Source organism: Indicator indicator, chromosome 1, assembly GCF_027791375.1.
Source record: "Indicator indicator isolate 239-I01 chromosome 1, UM_Iind_1.1, whole genome shotgun sequence".
In the NCBI taxonomy this organism is placed as follows: domain Eukaryota; kingdom Metazoa; phylum Chordata; class Aves; order Piciformes; family Indicatoridae; genus Indicator; species Indicator indicator.
The window spans coordinates 87,633,606-87,655,505 of NC_072010.1; the positions used below are offsets into that span (position 1 = coordinate 87,633,606).

General features: G+C 44.8%; 2 protein-coding genes across 2 annotated transcripts in view; both read right to left on the reverse strand.

Moving 5' to 3' along the window:
• Positions 1-297: 297 nt before the first annotated feature.
• SLC19A2 (solute carrier family 19 member 2) lies at positions 298-9,534 on the reverse strand. Its single transcript, XM_054383189.1, has 6 exons — positions 9,346-9,534; positions 8,633-9,238; positions 5,297-5,519; positions 1,654-1,846; positions 648-789; positions 298-423 (listed from the first exon to the last, which is right to left on the reverse strand). Exons 1-6 carry the CDS (start codon positions 9,532-9,534, stop codon positions 298-300), a joined length of 1,479 nt encoding a protein of 492 aa, XP_054239164.1.
• A 10,933-nt stretch (positions 9,535-20,467) lies between these two features.
• Positions 20,468-21,900, reverse strand: part of F5 (coagulation factor V) — a 40,273-nt gene continuing 38,840 nt past the window's right edge. The window contains exons 24-25 of the mRNA XM_054386101.1: positions 21,562-21,744; positions 20,468-20,656 (exon numbers count right to left, since the gene is read on the reverse strand). Of these exons, the coding sequence (XP_054242076.1) occupies positions 20,468-20,656; positions 21,562-21,744 (372 nt within the window). The remainder of the gene's footprint in view (positions 20,657-21,561; positions 21,745-21,900) is intronic.

The window sequence follows — 21,900 nt, forward strand, 5'->3', positions numbered from 1 at the left end:
CCTCCAGATGCACAGCCTTAGACTGAAACCTCCCAAGGCTTTCATTCTTTGAAAGAACTTACAGTTCTTTGCTGCACATCCCATATATGCAACAGAAGAGCAAAAGGCATTTTAGAAAGAAGATATTTGTTCTTACTTATGTAAGAGCTAGTACATTTACCTTCTAAAAAGTGCTACTAATTTAGTATAAATATGGATCAAATACCATGAAGGTGACTGCCTTGGGAAGAAAAGGCAGAGATTAAAAAACAGACCTATATCTTCATATGTAGGCTCCAAGAGTCTCAACCTGGTCCACTACTGGCTTTCAGGAGATCTGCTTTGCATCTGCTCTTGTCTTTTGTAAGCTCTCATAATACTGTATATGCCACTGCCCAAGAACACCAGCGAGATGGCCGCAAAGTAAGAGGCATAAATCATGAACTGCAAAGAAAAGGAAAGAAAATAAAAAGTAGTAGTGATTAAACCAAACAGTTATCAAATCTGTAAGAAAATTAATACAGGAGTTCCCTTCCTCTTCTAAAACATCAGGAATTGGTGATAATTTCTCTGTGAAACCCTGTACCCAGAAACAGGTGGCTGACAAGCTTCACAACTTGGTTTACCTTTCTCCCTCCCATCAGTAAAGCTAAGAGTGTCTATCATACCTGGGTAAAGATGTCCAACCCAAGTCCACTGGCATCCACAACAATCAAAGTGAGCAGAGTCTGAAGTGCTAAGGCAATGAAAGTATTGACCCCAAACACCAGGGCGTACCGTTCTACACTAAGATTTGAAGCAATCTGGAACCTGGAAAGAAAGGGATGACCAGAAACATAAGGACAGGGGGGGAGAAAGGGGAAATGCAAGAACATGAAGAGCATCTCTGTGCAATTAGATGATGCAACCTGAAGACTTAAGCAGACTGGTCCAGCATTTTCTACAGATAAATTACCTTGCACTGAGTGTGTTTTTCTAAATAGGATCATGAGAGACTAGCATAGAAGTTATAAGAAATGCAGGCATAAGCTTAGAAACCCCAAAACAAAACACTGGGAGTTCTGTGGGTTTCAATCTTACCGAAGCAGTCCTGTCCAATGCTGCTAAACAGTCTTGTGTCACAAAGCAGATACATGCTCAGGTCACAGACAGCTGTTGGCAATCTCACAGTGTCAGCTAACTACAGTGTGGTCCATAACTCCCTGCATCCTTCTAACCAGAACTCCTTTTGCTTACCAGTTTCAGCATCACCCCTCATATTGGGCCTGAGCCATCTTGCAGCAATTATGCACTCGTGGTTCAACAACAGCTGTGTTTTCCTTCCCAAAGTGACAAATAGCATTAAAAAAGTTTTCTTCCTTAGAAGTTGGGGAAGGCTGACACTTCCACACAGGCAAAGCATTTCTCCTCGTCTGTTACCCCTTCACTCCAGCCACATTTATGAAAAACATTCCCCTGGCAAGCAGCACAATCTAATATTTAGAAGTAGTCACTTTACTGTCGTAAGACTTTTAAGCTTGATCAGCCTGCCAGTCAAATGCATCTCTGTGCCTCAGTTTCCAACCTGAATCACAACACAAACCCTTTCAACAAATTCCTGGCAGGCAAGACTCTAGTTACACAAATTATACTAGCATTCACACCTTGAGAGCAATTCACCTTAAAGATACTCACGTTGCTATTGTGATGAGCAGCATGTAGATAATTCTGAAGACAACGTAGGATGTGTAGCACACCCAGATGTTCCGAACAGTGTCCATGATATACACAGCAGCAGCAATAAGAAAGGAGAACAGGGCAAGTGCCACTTCACCCCACATTGCCCAGGATGTTTTTATGTGACCTACAACAAACACTGCAACAGCTCCTGCAAGGGAATGGAAGGAAAGTGTAACTGTTAGCAACTGTAATTAGAGCAGCTTGGAGACCAGATTAGGAGCTGTACAGCCCCTAATAGCTGAATGTGACTGAAGTGGAGGACACTGATATGCACACCTCAGTAGCTCTCCTTCCTGACCTTTCCCTCGTCTGAAACGCTGCTGTAAATTCCCATTTATTCACTTTTACAGGAACAGGGAAAAAAATTAAGACAAAGAAAAGTCAATGCTGAATGCCTCTAGCTTCAGAATCACAACCACCCCAAGACTAAGACTACTGCTGCCCAATCCTCTGCATCTGACTGTAGCAGTGTTGTCAACTGGCTACAGTGAAATGCAAACTCTAGTTCTCAAAAGCACTCAGCTAGTTATTTTGTAGTCCTTTAGGGGTAACAGGAGGGAAGAAGACACTGCTCACTTCATTACACAGCTGTGTATCTCCCATGAGGTGGAAAAAAATATCTTTGCTGTCATCTTCATGCTGAGCTGTAAGAGTAAGCAAGAGCAGGCATTCAAATCCATATGTTCCAGCAAGCAGCCTAATTGCAAGCTACAATCATACACCACTGGTAGTGCAACAATCCTTTACAAATAGAACAAGTTTCTAGCTCCTGCTGGATTTTACAAAGGAGGGAGATGAGGGAAGACAGCTCACAAAATGGAAAGCATGTGATACTTCATGCAACTCAATGAGCAGACAAGGTATTTCATGCACTATCACAGATGTAACTACTGAAGCCTAAACATATTACAAGAAAATTCCCCTTTGAAGTAGGCGTTGCTCTGCAAACAAGCCAAATAGCAACCAAGAGCACGATGACACTGCATTACACAGCAAGCTACATAAACAGCATAGTGACAAAAGGAGGCTTACTGGAGATCTCTGAAGAACAGGATTGTATTCAGCATTTGACCACTGTAAAGAAATACTACAGTAGTCCTTGGCTGGCCTGCTATCTTAGAAATCCTTCAAGCACACAGACTCCTTAGGTACCATTGGTATGTACAAGCCTGCAACCCCATCAGATTTCCTATCAATCTTGAATATTAGTGAAGAAGGTAGCTATGCCAAGGGAAGGGGATTTACTCACCCCCACTAAACTCATCTTTCCAGTGCCTGCTTTGAAACAGCTCAACTGACATTTTGCTTTTTGAAAGTCAGGCTTTCCCAGTAGAAAAATCCCAAGATTCAAAACAAGCTAAGTCCAAAAGCCTTCTTTCTGCTGTCTCAGCAGTTCCAAAATCTGGGAACAGACATCACTCTGGGAATCTCATGGCAAATCATGAAGCTGTACTCCCTGTATGACTCATAATTAGGTGTCAGGCTGATAAAATCTTGACAAGATCTACAAACTGTGTCCTGTGATTAGACAGCTACAGCTGATCCAGTGGTTTCACAGCCCAACTTGATAAAGGATTGCCACATCCCAAGAAAGTACAGGGATGCAGCTTAACAGTCAAGTTGATCTCACTACAAGAAATATTATTTATGTTGCCTAGGATATGAAGCTGACAGCCACAGGAGTCACCATGCGCAACTTAAACCCTTCTGCAGGGCAGCACGGGTACAGGCAAGGACAGCAACAGCATCTTATACAAAGGCTGCCAAACACCACTCATAATCCAGCACAGAAGACTAAGAGCCATGAGGCAGCAAATCAGATCTGGGATGCACCAGGAAAGGTATGTCTAATAAAAAGAGAGAAGAGTGAACAGTATGTTTTTCTACAAGCCTGAGGCCTCACTGAATAAAACTGAGTGGAGCTCTGGCCATCCTCCTTCAAAAAGAATGCACCTCAAATCAAGTTTGGTGCACAGGGACTAATAAGACAGCAGAGGGATCAAAAAAACATAACTTCAAAGTACAATGAGAAAACCTGGACTGAGAGCAAAGATTTTGTGCTAAAGTATAACCTAGGCATGACATCAAAACCAAACTGCTCATTATTAAGTTCAAAATAGAAACCAGAAGAAGTTACATGATTTGTACTAGTGCCTAGGAAGTTAGGTCACTAGATGCTTGTTCTTAATACATCCCTTCCAGTCCTGTTATAATCTTTAAACTGAGATGATTACTTCATTAAATTTCACTTGTTCAATGAATCTGTGTCAACAGAAGGATTTCTTGGTTCTTCTTTTTGAGCAGTTCAGGGACAAAGGCTAATTTGCTTTCACAAAACATCACACAAAGTGATTAAACCATTTATAAAAGTTATACTTGGCGGGGGGGGGGGAATAAATCAAAACTAGGAACTAGTTTTTTTAACATAAGTTTAGTGCAAACCACCTTCTCTTCCATTGGTTCATTGCTCACAGGCCTTTAAAAGGACCCTGATATCAAAAAATACTGATACTAAGGTTTGAAGAATACTCCTTTTTTAGCAGTCTTTTCTTTCCCATGATATAGCAATTCTTCTCCTTCATGGAATCAAGACAGAGTGGTAAAGGAAGCCAAATCAAATGAGAAGTAAGAGCCACAGCATCATATCAGAGTGGAGGAACATCATATGACTACACTTTATTAAAGTGCAGGTTTAGCACACCAAAGATGATTCAACAGTCAAAGCCCTCAGAATCAAAATGTCAACAGTTTCCAACCCAACTAATGATGGGTGGTAGACCAGCTTTTAGAACTATGAAAGAGCCACAGCTTCCCACTGAACTCCAAGAAGGGGCTAAGCATGCCCAAGAATGTACTACGCCTTGCTTGTCTGTGTATCACTGGTTTCTTTTGCCCCCGAGTAGGCGATGTCCACAACAGAAGGTGGAACAATGACTCCATTAAGAAAAGGAACACACTGCAGCAACACCTAGAAAGTCTCCGTAAGGGTATGTTAGCGATCCTAAAAAGGTATTGTCCTACTTCTGGTAATGGAAAAGTATTAAACAACTTAATAAACTACTGTTTGTGTTGACTGACCTACCTGTTCCTTTCAAGCCAAGCAACTTCTTTCACCTTAACAGCATTTCCATTTAACAGTGCTGCACTGACTTCATGTGGCTCACTGCATGCTGCATGTACCAGAAACATTCATATGTTCCCTATACTGCCAGAGGGAAATAACCAATACAGCTAACAGGACCCTTAGTATGACTTCGAGTGGTTAAAACAAGTATAATTCCACTGCCATAGTGACAGTCAAGAACACAGTCAGCCACATGCCTGGAACCTTCTGCCAAACATTTCAGAATAAACAGTTGACTTGTGAGACTCCTTCAAACACCTACGTACCGAGTTACAAGAATTAGGGCTGCGTGAAGCAACTAACTTGGCAACGAACAACAAACCTGTGCATGTCAGCAAAGACTCACTCCAGATTCCAGGGTTGCCTCTCCTGCATGCGTGGGGGAAACCAAACCACTTCCAAACCATGCTCCAGTGACCCTGAGGGACACAAGATATAGCTCCTGCACTGCTGGGAGAAATACCAGAAGCTTACCTAGCAGCGTTGAGGCTGCCTCCACAGCACCATTGTAGATGTCTGTGCTATGAGAAGGCAGCACCATCTCCCACAGGCCCTGAGCATAGTTGATGACCTGGAAGTAGCCACAGGTGGACAGTGCCCACCACACAGACCAACAGAGCATGGTCCAGGAGGAGTAGCACTGCAGGAAGTCCTGCCAGAGATCTTTGAGCACCTTTACGATGTCTACTTTCTGCTCCTGCATAGACTGGAGAAGAAAGAAGAGATATGTTAGTATTTGCTTAAAAAATACTTGGCACTGCTCCACAAAATCGTCCCTTCCAAGTGGTCTGTGACACTGTCTGGTGCCACTGGTGAGTGACAGTTGCCACTTGGACACAAACCTCTAAAGAGTAATGCATACAAAGTGACCCCATCCCACAGTCTCAGCCCTAACCAGAAGGGAGGGTACACTCTCAAGTGTGGCTCAATCTGTCTCACTCAAGCAGAGAGCATTAACTTCTAGATGTTAGAAGTATTACATGAGCAGCTGGAGGATATTAGAGAAGAGGCACAGGAGAGCAGAATACAATAACCACTCTGACAAGACAAGATCAGAGGCCAATCATTCAAATCAAAGTCAAAAGCATCACTGATTCAAATTCAACCAAATTTGGTAGTGCAGAACACATGAAAGCCATCAAGCAGGTGACTGTACTTTCCCACAAAGAAGCTTGATTTTCTTCAGTACTTCCATTCAGAGATTACAAATATTCAAAGAAACAATCTCATGCCACACTCTACCCCTGTTAATGTTCACCAAGGATCTGATAAGGTAAGAAATGTCACCCTGGGATCTGAAAAGAAATAGAAGCTACTTCCACCAGACACTACTATTGCAAATAGCAGCTCCTGTAAATACAAGAGCTCTGACAAACAGCACAAAATAAAATTGAAGTTTTCCCCACAAATCTTTCTAGAAAGAGCATGGAAGGAGGTAGATCCATAAAATGGTTTGGAAAAAAGGAAAAAAAAAATAAAGTAGATCAGCTCAACTAACGGGATGACCACAAAATAATTTTCTTTTTGCCACAGAGGCTGTTGCAGGCTTGCTCCTAATACCTTAAGCCAACAGCAGCAGAGGAAACAAGCATGTCTTTGCATTGCAGACAGAACTGCTGCATGCACGCATGTACAGTGTCTACAGACAACCAAGACTTCTTGTCTAAGTCAGAGCAAGGATTACCTCATATGAAACTGAGCAGAGCCCTCAAGGCCCAAACAGCACACCTAGCCCCCATGACCTTGGATTCCCTGCAGAGAAACACACAGCACTGTCACAAAGCTGAGCTACTGCACATCATGCTGTTGCATGTCCAGTTTCAGTCATTTCCAGACAGCAGCAGCAGCTTTGCCTTAATTGCCTCTCCCTGAGGCAATCATGCAGTCTGTGCCTGGGAAAGGCTATTCTCCACAAATGACATAACGACCTTTGTTCTATTAAAACCCTCAAAGGCCGTAGTCTAACTCTATCCTGAACTATCTTTTTTCCATTCCTCAAAGTGTCACAGATAAGCATCACAGTTCTAAGCATCTTTATTCAAAAATCAAGAAGGTTGGAAGAGACCTCAAAGATCATCGAGTCCAACCTGTCACCCTAAACCTTATGACTATCTAAACCATGAAACCAAGTGCCACATCCAATCCCCTCTTGAACACCTCCAGGGATGGTGACTCCACCACCTCCCTGGGCTATTAAACACCACACAGTCCCTTTGCCAATGCCAATGGCTTGATCCACATGGGGACACCATTCCTCCAAAGCCCAACAGACCTTGAAAAGAGGTCAGCTTGTGTCAATGTCACTTTAGGAACCTAACTCCCATATGGAAGGTTTCACATGAAACTCAAGTTTTGCTACAGGAAAGCCATGGAAGGGAACGCTCATATACTACAAAACCTGATTATCATTCATTCAACTGAAGCATGTGCCTGGTAAGTCAGAAGTGTCCATCTGCCCTCCCACCACTTGGCAGTGCTTCTTCAGCACAATTATTCATACAGCCATCCATCTGTGTTCATGAAACACAGTTGCTGTTACCTCAGTAAGGAGGACATTCACCACATGCCAATGCTTCTCAGCTTCTAGCATGTCGTATAACTGAATTCTGGAGAGTTGAGCAAGTGTACTTACCCCTTTTTCATTGCTTACCATTAGTTTGGAACCTCTCACAAAAGGGATGGGTAAGTCACATTAATACCTTAGTCATTATTGGCATAGAATTTGTCATTTAACGAATACCCTTCAAGCATGCAAGTATAACATGGTTAAAAACACTTTTACTCCAACAAGATCGTGATGGACGGGGCTGGATTAGGACCCTGGAATGTTAATACCTTTAATTCCCAGCTGCAGATGGAAGAACCTGGAAACAGCCCCGGATGCTGCCTCCCCCGACTCTGCTAATCAGGGCTTACTTGCTAAGTGAAATACCCATTAGCTGACTAAACCAACAGCCATGCTTTCCTTCTGGCTTCTCAAACACAACCTCCTGCTAACTAAGGAGCAATGCTGACTTCTCCCCATGGTCTCAAACCACCCTGCCACAACAGGCTCTCTTTACATCACCTGGAGCAGTGTGGCAGTGACATGCCCAGCAGGCAACTAGACACAGAGGATCTCAGAACTGGAGGGTGTGCACTCACCACCTCATAGGACACATCCTACCACCAAAGAGCACCTGCATGCTTGTTTCCATACAAGTGACTTTGTTAACAGATATACAGTCCACAAAGGCCACAAGTTAGGGTACCACCTCAGTACTCTCACAAGCTGCATTAAGCTGTAATTATGCAGAGGTACTTCCTACTACCTACTATTTAGCCATATTTTGTCCATCTATAACTAATCGATATCAGCCTAGAAGTGCTGTGAAGGATTCCTGCAGTTTCCTTCCTAGATCATAAGAGAAAAGCCAATTACTACACATCTTAGTACTGTGCTATTTGCACAACAGCTGAAGTTACAAAACCTGAGTGCAGGAACAATCAACTCTTTCCTGCAAAAAACAGGCACACACAGAATACGGACGTATGCACCAGTTTTAGTGCCACTGCATGGCAGCTTGATGCCTAGAGAATTTTAACCAGTCTTGTGAGACATGCAGAACAACTTCAGAAAAATCAAGGAGCAGCCTACCACACTCAAACAGGAATAAATTTCCTATGCCATAAATATGGAAGTAAGATAAGCAATAGGATACTTCAGGGGTATTACTTCTCTACTGCTGTGTACCTATTTGCACATATGCATGCATGATAGCCCCATCAGTATTGCACCTTCTACTTCTGTAAACTCAGGGGACAGCTCACCCGTTTCTTTGCTGCATGACTCTCTCCGTTTAAGGGAACTTGTGATTCATCCTCCCAGCCAGGCGCCCTCTGCACATCAGGATGATCTTGGACAGCTGATCCATTTTTACAGTCCATGACCTTCATTTCACAACTGAGCTGCTGATTTGGGACGTGGTGAAAGAAAAGGCTTTTTTGTGGCATTGGCAGGAACCACGCTATGCCAAAAGCAACTGATATGCTGGTTAAGGAGATAACGTTCAAGCTGAAGAGGGACCATCCTGCCACTGACACAAGGACCTGCCCGGACACCGAGCCCACTGTGTAGCCCACCAGGGTGGCGCTCCGGCAGTAACTGGTGACCTTCTGGTACAGGTTAACATCGACAACACTGTAGATGTAGGAGTAGTAGGCAATGTCCGTGGCAGTCCCCATCCCGTAGAAGAACTCGAGGAACTGGACGGCCCGCAGTCCTTGGGCATACAGCAGCATGAACCAGGTGACGATGAGGCTCAGGCCCTGCAGCAGGACCACGGGCTTGTACCGCAGGTAGTCCGTGGCCAGGAACACCGGGAACAGCAGTGCCAGGTAGGAGTAAGTCCACACCGGGTAAATCTCGTTGAACACCTGGAAGGGCGAAAACGACGCTGGTAACTCCCAGCACCCTCATACTGCAAAGAAAAGGCAAACGCAGACACCCAGGTAGGGCTGCTAGGTGCCCGGTGCCGCGATACCTGGGTCTCGGAGAGGTTTTTCTGCGGCTCCAGCAGGTACCGGGTGAGGAAGGGCTCCGAGGGCCGCACGCTGCAGAAGAAGCCGTAGGCGCACAGCAGCCCCGTGGGCAGCGCCCAGCAGCACCCGCCGCCGCCGCCACCAGCCCGGGCGGAGCGCCGCGCCGGCCGGGCTCCCCGCGGCCCCGCCATACCGGGCAGGGGCGGGGACCAGGCCTGAACGCGCTCCCGAAGCTGGCGCTCTTGGCGGCCACGGACCGCCCGGGGTCACCTCCCGCCGCCGACTCCCGAAAGACGACTCCGGCCCGCGGAGCTGCGCTTAAAGGCTATTCGCCAGCTAGCGGGAGGCGGGACAGCGTGCTGCCCTCTGATTTGGCTTCATCGCCTCCTCTGGGCAAGACCAGCCAATAGAAAGCAGGAGAGGGCGGGTCGGCCGTAGATGGGTGCGAGCACGTGTGCGGAGAAGGGGGTGGGGGATGGGGGATGGGGGTGTGCAGGGGCATTGCACCTGACCCGGCGCTGCGAGCGCCGTGGGGGCAGCGGGAAGGGGGTTCGGCCTTGGCTTTGAGCGGTACCTGCCTTACCCAGTTTCTCGAAGGGCGGAGCAGCGTGGTTTGCGGTGCACCATCCAACCTGACGGAGAGGAGCAAGAGTGGCACCCCTCGAGAGTGGCATCCCTCTGGGGTGCAGTGCTCCAATCACTGCTGAGGACCCCGCCGTAGGTAATTTTCTTCCCAATATCCCTCCTCTCCTCTGGAGGGCAGGTACAAGCTTTTCCTGAAAGGACAAAGAGACCCTCTTCCTGATATGCTGAGGTTGTTCTTCCTTTCCTGGTCCAAATGCTTACAGATGCTAACCTCTGATACTTCCTTCCCTTTAGAATCACAGTATGCATCAGGTCATTTTGTCCAATGTCCTTGCAGTGAGCAGGGACATCTCCAGCCAGATCAGGTTGCTTGTGGCCCCATCAAGCTTGACCTTGAATGTCTCCAGGGATGGGGCCTCTACCACCTCTCGGGCCAATCTGTTCCAGTATTTCAACACCCTCATTGCAAATAACTTCATCCTTACGTCCAACCTAAATCTAGTCTGCTTTGGTTTAAAATCTTTGGCCCATATAACTACAAGTGCTTCTAAACAGTCACTACCCAGCCTTTCTGTAGGTCCCCTTCATGCTGAAATGCTGCTAAAAGCTCTCTCTGAAGCCTGCTCTTGTCCAGGCTGAACATTCCCACCGTTCCCAGCCTGTCTTCATAGAAGAGGCAGGAGATAAGCAATATAATACCTGGAACCACTTCTGTGTTTTAATAAATGCTGCCCTTTGTTTTCTGGGCAGAATGAATACTGAACAAGAGGGGAAAATACAACTATCACATTCAAAGTGATAATCTGAAGCTTCACCTAGGACTACTATTCTTAATTCTTTTGTAGTCCTTCTCAAACTATTTGCTGGATTGCTACTTACTCTAGCCTACAATGGCCTGCTAGCGTCAGGTGTAGTGTGTCTTCTTACCAGTCTGGGTTATTGCTTCATGCTGAGCAGAGGTGGGAGGAAAGAGTAAAACCTTTGGAGTTCCCATGGCACACCCTGCCTGGGGACAGCAGTTCCCACAACTTCCAGACTTCTCACAGGATCTAATGGGTGGCCTCAGTCCTTTCTAAAATAGCAGTCCCTAGAGTTGTGCCACTGGAGCTCAGCTGCTGTTTCCAGGGGAGTGGCTGACGTAGGAGTTATGTCAGCTCAACTAATTTCCTTAAAGCAATACATAGTCAGTCTAGATTTCTCCTCCAAAAACTGTGCAAGAAAAAAGAACCAGCAAAGTGTTGAGTACTCCAGGTTTTTTCAGGGTTTCTTTTCTTCTCAAAAGAGCTCACCTTATTTTGTTTTCACAAAATACTTTCAGCCTAGGGAACAAAGGCAAAACAAATTGTAGGGTTGCTGTTTTAGAAAGGACTGAGGCCACCCATTAGATACTGTGAACAGTCTTGAAACTGTAGGAATTGCTGTCCTTAAGCAGGGTTTGCCATGGGAATCCCTCCCATCCCTTCTCTGGCCTTCCTCCCATTTTCTTTCTCCATCTCACTACTCTACTAGAAAAAGTAAGGGAAGGTTAAAGGTGTTTAATAGTAAAGAAAAACCTAAAACATTCCAATATTTTTTCTAAGCTGGAAGACATGAGCTATGAAAAGTAGGATTTCTCACACTTTCTTTTCCTAATCTTACCTGCTCTCCTCCTCTCTCAACAAGCACAAACACTTTTTTTTTCCAGTGGAATGAAAGGAGTAATACCGAAGTTTAAGAACAAAGAATTATGAATAGGGGACACATTCTTACTTTTCAGCTGTAATTTTTTTAATTCCAAAGCCAAAATAATGTTACAATTTACCTTAGTGTTAAACAACGGCTGGTTTCTTCCCAAAACCACACATTTGTTCCTTTCTAGCTTCCCAGACGGGTGAAGAGTACTTTGAAAATCACTACATTCCACACATGAATGAAACCATTTTCTAGAGAAAATAATTCTCTTAGCAGAAATATTTGGCCAATTTGAGTGATTGCTCATATTCTGAACACTTCCTCAGAAATAATATTGTGCAGAAATAATTGTAAAATCTTTCAAGACGATGTCAGTGCAAGTTTGTTAGAGAGGTAGCACCTGCACATGCAGGATCTGAACCCACTGAGTCATAGCTGCAGCATGGATGCACTGTGTGATGGCTGCCCATCACGGACACCACGCTGCCCTTGAATGCCTCAAGAGCAGTCTTGAAGAGAAGGACTTGGAGGTGTCAGTTGTTGAAAAACTCAACATGAGCCACAAATGGACTGTTTGCGGTCCAGAAGGCATGTCCTTGGCTGCATCAAAAGAAGTGTGACCAGCAAGAGAAGTGAGGTGATTCCAGCTCTCTGCTCTGCTCCTGTGAGACCCTGCCTGGAGGACTGCATTCAGTTCTGGGGCCCCCAACACAAGAAGGACATGGGTCTGTTGGAGAAGTCCAGAGGAGGGTCACAAAGATGATCAGAGGGCTGGAGTACCTCCCCTATGGGGGGAGGTGAATGTGAGATATAGCATGTATGTAACTAGAGGTGACGAAGGCAGCACTGGAGGAGATACATGATGGAATGTGTGGATATGAAGGCGTGAGCTAGGTGGTAAAAAGTGTGAAGTTTAAGAAAAATGAAGATTAGTTTGTGTTGAACTAGAGTACCAAGATACCTTGGACTTCCACATTGTGTATAGTAAAATAGAAGCAGAAAATAGACTCTGTCCATGGTACAGAGAAGAATTACAGAATCATAGAACAGCTTGAGTTGGAAAGGACCTTAAAGATTATCTAGTTCCAACCCCACTTCTATGGGCCCGGACACCTCCCACTAGACCAGGTTGCTCAGTCTCATTCACCATAGTCTTAAACACTTCCAGGGATGAGGTGTCCACGACTTCTTTCAGCAACCAGTTTCAGTGTCTCACCACCCTCATAGTGAAGAACTTCTTCCTAATATCTAATCTAAATGTACCCTGCTCTAGTTTCAAACATTGTCCCTCATCCTATCACTATATGCCCTTGTAAACAGTCCCTTGCCAGCATTCCTGCAGGTCCCCTTCAGGTACCGAACAGCTGCTATAGGGTCTCCACAGAGCATTCTCTTCTCCAGGCTGAACAGACCCACATGCCTCAGCCTGTCCTCGCAGGAGAGGTGCTTCAGTCCTCTGATCATCTTTGTGACTCTCCTCTGGATCCGCTCTGGCAGTTTGATGTCCTTCTTGTGTTGGGAACTCCGAAGTTGGATGCCGTACCCCAGGTGGGGTCTCACAAGAGCAGAGTAGAGGGGCAGGATGACCTGCCTTGACCTGCTGGCCTGAATTATGTGGTGCTTTTAGAACTATCTAGATCACAGTGGGCTTAATGTAGTATTGCTCCCATTAGGAATGATGTTACAGATGTGCTCAGGAGCCTTGAGAATGGTCCCATGGCCTGTTTTGGGGAGTGCTGTATAAACATTTGAGAAGACGAAGTCCCTACCTAAAGGAGATTATTGTAATTAAAGCATGATGCAAGAACTGGGTGTAACAGACTGGAGAATGGGGCACAGTACTGATAGGAAATGTAGGAGGATAAACTGGTTACAATATACAGCTAGCACAAATAAACATAGCAAATTATACGAGCTAGAGCAAGAAGAGGAATATTTAACACAGATTAAGTGGAACAGACCGAACAGCCCAGACTGAAAGAGTTGGGGCTGTTCAGTCTGGAGAACAGAAGGCTCCAAGGTGACCTTATTGTGGCCTTTCAATATCTGAAGGGGGCCTACAAGAAAGCTGGGGAGGGACTTTTTAGGCTATCAGGTAATGATAGGACTAGGGGGAATGGAATAAAGCTGGAAGTGGGGAGATTCAGGCTGAACGTGAGGAAGAAGTTCTTCACCATGAGAGTGGTGAGAGCCTGGAATGGGTTGTCCCAGGAGGTGGTTGGGGCCCCCTTCCCTGGAGGTGTTTAAGGCCAGGCTGGATGAGGCTGTGGCCAGCCTGATCTAGTGTGAGGTGTCCCTGCCCATGGCAGGGGAGTTGGAACTAGATGATCCTTGTGGTCCCTTCCAACCCTGACTGATTCTATGATTCTATGACTGATTCTAAGTGACTGATATAAAACAGCAACTGGTCACCCCTGGACAGTGTTGCATCTTGTTTTGACAGTGCTAAATAGTAATGTTTAAATAAACAGTCCAAAAAAATCTTTGGCTGTCATGAAAGATGCCTCATAAGTATCAGTACTTGTGAAGTTGCAAGCCCTTAAAGTCTCAAGTCATAGAATCATAAAGGCTGGAAAAGACCTTTAAGACTGTCTTAAACAGTCCCAAAATTCTGAGCAATCCACCAGGGGTCATGGCCATTTCAAGGGGTTATAAAGGGTGCTTAAAAAAAGGATGGATATTTATCTGGCATCCTGATCAGATTCTTACTTGATGCTTTTTCTGTAGATTTCTCCACGCATGCCATGCATGCTCACTGATATCTTTAATAAGTGAAGCTGCCCCAAAGTCCACATTCACCTTTGCATCTATGTTGATGCACAGCTCAGGAGGTTTCTGAGAGAATGAGCACAGAAACATGATCTGTGTTGAATTTAATACATGGGTACTATGCAGCTTTGTGTCTTCATTTTGTTACACCAGTGGCATATCCAGTTTGCAGACTTAGAGAAACCTTGGTGAAGGTGAGGTGGCTACCCTCATAGTAAAGGTGCTGCAGCAGAACTACCAACAGAAAAAGCGGCAAAAGCAGACATTATATCAGCTCTATAAGCAAGAGGTGAGCTTACTGATTCATACAAGGCTGTCTGAATCAGCTTTAGAATTTACAGTGCATTCTGTACAAACCTGTTTGAATACTGGTCTAATACTTCAAGAAACTACTACTACTACTTACTCCTACTACTGCTAATGCTTAAAGAAACTATTGTGGTGCTCCTGTCAGTGACTACTTCAGAGCTGCTCAAGCGTCTTGATGCATACCTCCACCTCCCTTCCAGTCCAAGTGTGGGCACAAGCAGTTTCACAACTACTGCATGAAGAAGTACAGCCACCACCTGTGGAAAGTGTTGTGGTTTCGACAAAAGCAAACAGAAACAGTGGCATGTGGCGAGTAAAGCATTAGACTTACAGCCAACCATATTGCAGGACCACACAACTCTAGGAGTTGGAAGAGACATCTGCAGATCATTAAGTCCCACACCCCTGCCAAAGCAGGATCATCTAAGGCAGGCCACACAAAAAGGCTTCCAGGCAGGTATTGAAAAACTACAGATTAAACTGCCCCAGGCCTCTCAGCGTTTTCTCATAAGACAGGTGTCTTAGTCCCTTAATCACCCTCAATAGGTCTCTGTAGGACTCTCTGCAGTAGTTCCCTGCCCTCCTTGAACTGGGGAACCCAGAACTGGATGCAGTATTCCAGATGTGGTCTCACTAGGGCAGAGTAGAAGGAGAGGAGAACCTCCCTTGACCTGCTGGATCCACTCTTCTTAATGCACCCCAGGATACCATTGGCACTCTTGGCCACAAGGCACTTCACTCTCTCATAGAATCATAGAATCAGTCAAAGTTGGAAGGGACCACAAGGATCATCTAGTTCCAACCCCCCTGCCATGGGCAGGGACACCTCACACTAGATCAGGCTGACCAGAGCCTCATCCAGCCTGGCCTTAAACACCTCCAGGGATGGGGCCCCAACCACTTCCCTGGACAACCCATTCCAGGCTCTCACCACTCTCATGGGGAAGAACTTCTTCCTCACGTTCAGCCTGAATCTCCCCACTTCCAGCTTTATTCCATTCCCCCTAGTCCTATCATTACCTGACACCCTAAAAAGTCCCTCCCCAGCTTTCTTGTAGGCCCCCTTCAGATACTGAAAAGCCACAATAAGGTCACCTCGGAGCCTTCTCTTCTCCAGACTGAACAGCCCCAAGTCTTTCAGTCTCTCCTCATAGGAGAGGTGCTCCAGCCCTCTGATCATCCTGGTGGTCCTTCTCTGGACACGTTCCAGCATGTCCATATCCCTCTTGTAATAGGGGCTCCAGAACTGGATGCAGTACTCCAGGTGGGGTCTCACCAGAGCTGAGTCGAGGGGGAGAATCACCTCCCTTGACCTGCTGGCCACACTTCTCTTGATGCAGCCCAGGATCTGGTTGGCTTTCTGGGCTGCAAGTGCACATTGACAGCTCATGTTGAGCTTCTCGTCCACCAGCACTCCCAAGTCCCTCTCCTCAGGGCTGCTTTCCAGCCAGTCACTGCCCAGCCTGTGTTTGTGCTTGGGATTGCCTCGACCCAGATGCAGGACCCTGCACTTGGTCTTGTTGAACCTCATGAGGTTGGCTTGTGCCCACCTCTCCAGCCTGTCAAGGTCCCTCTGGATGGATCCCTTCCCTTCAGCATGTCTGCTGCACCACACAGCTTGGTGTCGTCAGCAGACTTGCTGAGGGTGCACTCAATGCCACTGTCCATGTCACCGGCAAAGATATTGAACAAGCCTGGTCCCAGGACTGATCCCTGAGGGACTCCACTTGTCACTGGCCTCCACTGGGACATGGAGCCATTGACAGCCACTCTTTGGGTGCAGCCATCAAGCCAGTTCTTATCCATCTCGTGGTCCACCCATCAAACCCATGTGTCACCAGTTTGGAGACCAGGATGTGGTGTGGGACAGTGTCGAAGGCTTTGCTCATGGTCAATTTACTTTCCACCAGGACTCCAAGGTCCTTCTCTGTGGAACTACGTTCCAGCAGGTCAACCCCTAACCTGTACTGGTGCATGGAGTTATTCTTGCCCACATGTAGGACTCTACAGTGTCATCTGCAGACGGTCAGCTTTGAGCACCCTGAGGCCACCTGGAAACTGGAGCAAGCATTAGAGGGCAGCAACTCCACCACAACACTGTGTGAGACTAAAAGCAGTTAACTTTGGACCTTTGGATCAACAGGCCAGTCTGAAGGCATCTGCCCAGATTTGTGAGTGAAGAAATTACTGGTCTGATGGGAATACTCTGAACTCTGGCACCACATTTCTCCCTCAGCCCCAAAAGAGCTTGTGTCTGCTGACCTTCATACTGTCATATACGTGTTTATTCCTTAGTTTGCTGGAATTCTTACTCTCCTTGTGTATTTTGCTAATAATTTCACCTTACATGTGATTTCATTCCAGTGTGTAAAAGGTTGTGCAAAACTGACTCTTTTAAACGACAAAGTTCCACAAGCCCTGGCAGATTCAACATAAGCTGGTTACTTCACAAAACGGATAGAAGTTCTTTGTTTTCCAGCCACCTGCAGGATCACTAAACACCACTTACCTTCAGTTTGGCAGACCTGGGACAGATATGTTTCACATCTACCTTGCTGTAAACGTGGATCAGGAATTTGCCCCTCTGTTTGCATTTGGAAATACTTTGTGTGCCTGATCTTGTGTACTCTGGGATAGAGCTAATTTTCTTCCTAGCAGCCTGTGCAATGCTTTGGATCTGCAGCTAAAAGCTTTGATAATACACTGATGGTTTAGCTGTTGTTGAACAGTGTTTGCACAGCACCAAGGCCTTTTCTTTTCCCCACCCTGCCCCTCTAGTAAGTAGGCTGGGGCTGCACAGGAGGCTGGGAGAGGACACAGCTGGGACCCCTGACCCAAGAGATATTGCAGATCATATGACACATGCTTGAGGAGAAAACCTGGGGGAAGAGGAAGGAGGGGGTGTTCAAGGTTATGGTGTGTGTCTGGCCAGGTAACTGTTAAGTGTGCTGAGACCCTGCTTGCTAGGAAGTGGCTGAACACCACCTGCCTGCTGATGGGAAGTGGTGAATGAATTCTTGTTTTGCTTGCATGTGTAGCTTCACTTCACTTGTTAAACTGCCTTTATATTAATCCACACGTTTTTCTTGCTTTTACTCTTCCAATTTTCTCCCCCAGCCTGCTGGGAAGAATAAGGGAGGGACTGAATGGGGGCTTAGCTGCCAGCTGGGGTTAATGCATCACGGTCATTTTTCATAGGATCATAGAATTGTTTTGGTTGGAAAAGACCTCTAAGATGAAGTCCAACCATGAACCTAAGACCACCACAGCCATTAAACCATGTCCCAAAGTGCCATGTCCACACATTTCTTGAACACCTTCAAGGATGGTGACTCCATCACCTCCCTGGGCTGCCTGCTCCCATGCCTGACCACTCTTTCAGTAAAGAATTTTTTTTTTTAATACCAAATCTAACCATCCCCTGGCACAATTTGAGTTTATTTCCTCTCGTTCTATCACCATGAGTGTGTGCTAGGTGAAATTTACAACTGTTAAACTGTTAATTGGCAGGATCCTGTGCTTCCTTGCATTACTGTATGTTAGAGTCTGGTGCATGTTAGGGGTTGGTTTGAACTTTTGTGGTTTATTGTAGCACTTACCATCAAACTGGGCTGTGCCAGGAACATTTTGTTAACACCAATGGGCCATGCTCCTGGGCTGGCATAGGGCCCAGGCACTGCTGCTATTGGACATGCTATAGCACTAGTGTCTAATTGTAGCAGCCCATAGGGCACTGGATTTTGGATTTCTGACTAAAATGGTGTTGACAATCCATGAGTGTTTCAGCAGTTACTGAACTGTGTTTGCACAGTGTCAAGGCCTTTTCTTTTCCCCTCTCTGCCCTGACAGTGAGTAGGCTGTGGATGGTTGAGAGGCTGAGGAGGGAACACAACATGGACAGCTGACCTTAGCTGACCAAAGTCCTATCCATTATCAAGTGGAAACAGAATCTCCAACTTGTAAATTTGATGCAGATGTATTGAGTCATTCTCCTGCAATCAGTTTGGCATTTGTCTAACTTTGTGCAGAACTACACAGATATATTAAAATCTAACTCCCATTAAGATCATGCCCTTCTAGACCATAAATAGTTTGCCACATTGCACAAAATCCTGATTCTGCTGATGTCAGCAAGCATTTATCATCTGTGTTCTAGGGCAAAATCTGACTCCAAAGTTGACTTTTTCTTTTTTTTTTTTTTTTACTGAATATGGCTTGTATTGTGATTTCATGTCTGTATCAAGCAAAAACAAATCAAACACTGTTACGAAATACTAAGAAACAGATTTTTTTCCAATGAAGCAATTATTCATATGTTTTCACCATTTGAAATTAATTCTAGTTAGCACTTAAAATTCCCATCAAGCTGAAGATTTTACTTCTGTGATGCAAACCTTAACTTATTAATAAGAGGTACTACTGTCAAGGTAAATATACAAAATAAATTGTTGATGTTCTTCATGCTATAATATTACCTTTATTTTTCAGTGAAAAAAAACAACAGTTTGTGACATAGTAAAAAAAAAAAATCAGAAAATATTTCTTTACTTTTTATACTTTTTTCATCCCACTCTATTCCTTAATTTTGAAATACACAGTCTGTAAGATATAAGAATTGAAAAACTACTGAAATAACTTGGATAACACCGTACAAAGTTCAAAGACAAGATGCTTTGAAAAACCCACCATGTTGAATGGTACCTAATGTGAAAAGTGGAAGTTCTGCAATTAAACAATTTACAGCACAGAAGCCAAAAACACTACTGAAACCTTAGCTAAAACTCTGCTGGAATAATGAGTTGACAGACTGTGTGATGTAGTCATCCTGGTAAAAATCCATGTATGCTCTATGGACAAGAGTAGTTCCGTTAGTGAAAACACTGTCTGAGCTAAATAGTAAAGAAGATGCAGATGTTTCTATCACCCAATTTCATCTAAACCTCCTCTGATGCCACCAGGTTGTATTTCCACTGAACAGCTATAGTTCTCAATGCTTTGCTATTCCAAGGAGCTCCCTCTCCCCATGGTCTAAAAAGTTCATATGGGATCAAATGTCAGGAGTTCTGGATTCTCACTTTGGTTCTGTTACCATTCCATGACCTGCCATAATTGAGGTTAAATCACTTCCCTTCTCATTTCTGACTCCCCCTCCCTTTGCCATGGCACCAAAGATGAATTCTGTGAACTCGACAGCATTTCAGGTGTTCTAGGTGTGTAAGAACCAAATCAATAATGCAAACCACATTCTCCAAGGAGGGCTTGCACATGCTCAACACTGGGATATGTTCTACCTCTGTCTCCATATGGGACGCAAGGCCACCCATAAAATAACTTCTTACCAAGGCATTGCTGGAGTGTAGCACCACAGCTCCATACCTCCATTGGTTTTCCCTCTCAGCCCTATATATGAAGAACATTTACCTGCTGTAGCTTTCTGTTCCTCCTCTGTGCTGCAGGAGCATTACAAAACAGAGATAATCAGGGCTCAGGACTAAGGCCAGAGTCTCTATCACTAGGGATTCAGAATTTGAGTAAAAAGTAAGACAAAGTACTGATTAGAATGAAGAAGGGGTAATAAAGTCCAAAGGGACTGCTATTTCTTTCAACAGAAAGGAAGCTGTTTTCTGAGGTATGCATTTATAGGAATGAAACATCTGCCAGAGAAGTCTTTCTCAAGACTTGCTAACAAAACATTACAGTCCCTTAAGGAAGCACAGAGCCAAAGTAGTAAGAATGATTGTTTTAAGGGTTTTGTAAAAATTGATGTCCTCCATGACGATTACTGAATGGTTAAGAGCTCCCAGACTTGTCAGTCCTTTCCACAGGCAGACCCCCACCAAAATCACAGCCATAGAGTTCTACCCGAAGGGCAATGCCATGATACCACGTTCGTGGGACAATGCGGATAAACCTGGACAGGATGGGTGGGTTAAAGAAATGCTTGACTTGTCCACTGCTGTTTTCGTTACCCAAGAAAACCTGCAAATACACAAGCATACAATTAAAAAAGAATTAAAATAACTACTTTGTCTTTTTAAAATGGTTCCAAGCTGTTGCAGGGAAGAATGAGTGGCTCATTTCTGATTTCACATAAGAACACATTTCAGTCTCTTCCTAAAATGCTAGTTCAAAGGTACTTCAACCCAGCAATACCTGACTCTGAATAAAAGTTTCTGTTTCCATCTGCAACACAAAATTTGCCATTCTAATTTTGACAGACTGAAAACCCAAACTTCCGTTACTTTACTTCTGCTAACAGCCCTTGCGTCAGGTAGCTTGTGTAAGGTGAAGTGGGCAACAATACAAAGTACTTTGTCTGGTCCATGGCTATCAGGAGCTCTCCAGCTCTGTTACAGCAAAACTGCTTACTAACATTAACTCCACTTATAAAATCAAGGCAGAAATAAAAAAAGCTGAAAAGAGCTGAGAAGTTCATTGTTCATTCAAATTAAATGTCCTTGTTCATTCCAATTAAATGTTGAGGTTGAAAGGCACATTTCAGATCAAGTCCAGCTGCTTGCCTAGAGCTCACAATCCCACCACTACTGCTAAGCCACTATTGCTAAACCATGTCCCTAAGTACCACCTCCACACATCTTTTAAATACTTCCAAGGGTGGTGACTCTACCACTTCCCTGGGCAGCCTGTTCCAATGCCTGAAATCATCATGTTACTTCATTCTCTACAGATTTGGTGTTCTTCCCTTTTGTTACTGTTAATAACTATGACTAAAATTAGATGGATATTACGACATTATCTGTAGCTCCCTAGCATTTTAAAGACCTGTGAAAATCTCCTTCGCTGGGTATTCTGCCTTTGGGCCTTGACTCTGCTCAGCATCTGAAACCAAACAACAATACAACTGTCTTAGGTAAGGATGATACCTTTGCCGTTGAGCTTGAACCATCCATATAGGATTTCCACTCTGAGCCGTGGTCACTGTATAGAATAACATAGGTTTTCACAAAGTTTTCAGCAGTTAGGGACTTGACCCCCTGGGTAGTGATAGCAGTTATCTTCTTAATTGTGAGGAGATCAATTTGTAGCCACTGTTGGTTGTTGTCTGACTAAAATTGATTTAAAAGGTTGTCTGTTAGTAAACACATCTGTGTCTTTATTTGCTTAAGTGAAAAATCCTGTTTGAAGACAGTTAAAACTGCATCACAATGCATCAAAACTGTATCAAAGAAGTGCAGAAGAGTGAAACTGAGGCAAAAGTCACA

Coding starts and splice junctions, on each gene's coding strand:
- SLC19A2 (XM_054383189.1), bottom strand. CDS start 9,534: ATGGCGGGGCCGCGGGGAGCCCGGCCGGCGCGGCGCTCCGCCCGGGCT. Junction 9,239..9,345: donor AAAACCTCTCCGAGACCCAG/GTATCGCGGCAC, acceptor TCGCCCTTCCAG/GTGTTCAACGAGATTTACCC. Junction 424..647: donor GGTTGGACATCTTTACCCAG/GTATGATAGACA, acceptor TTTTCTTTGCAG/TTCATGATTTATGCCTCTTA.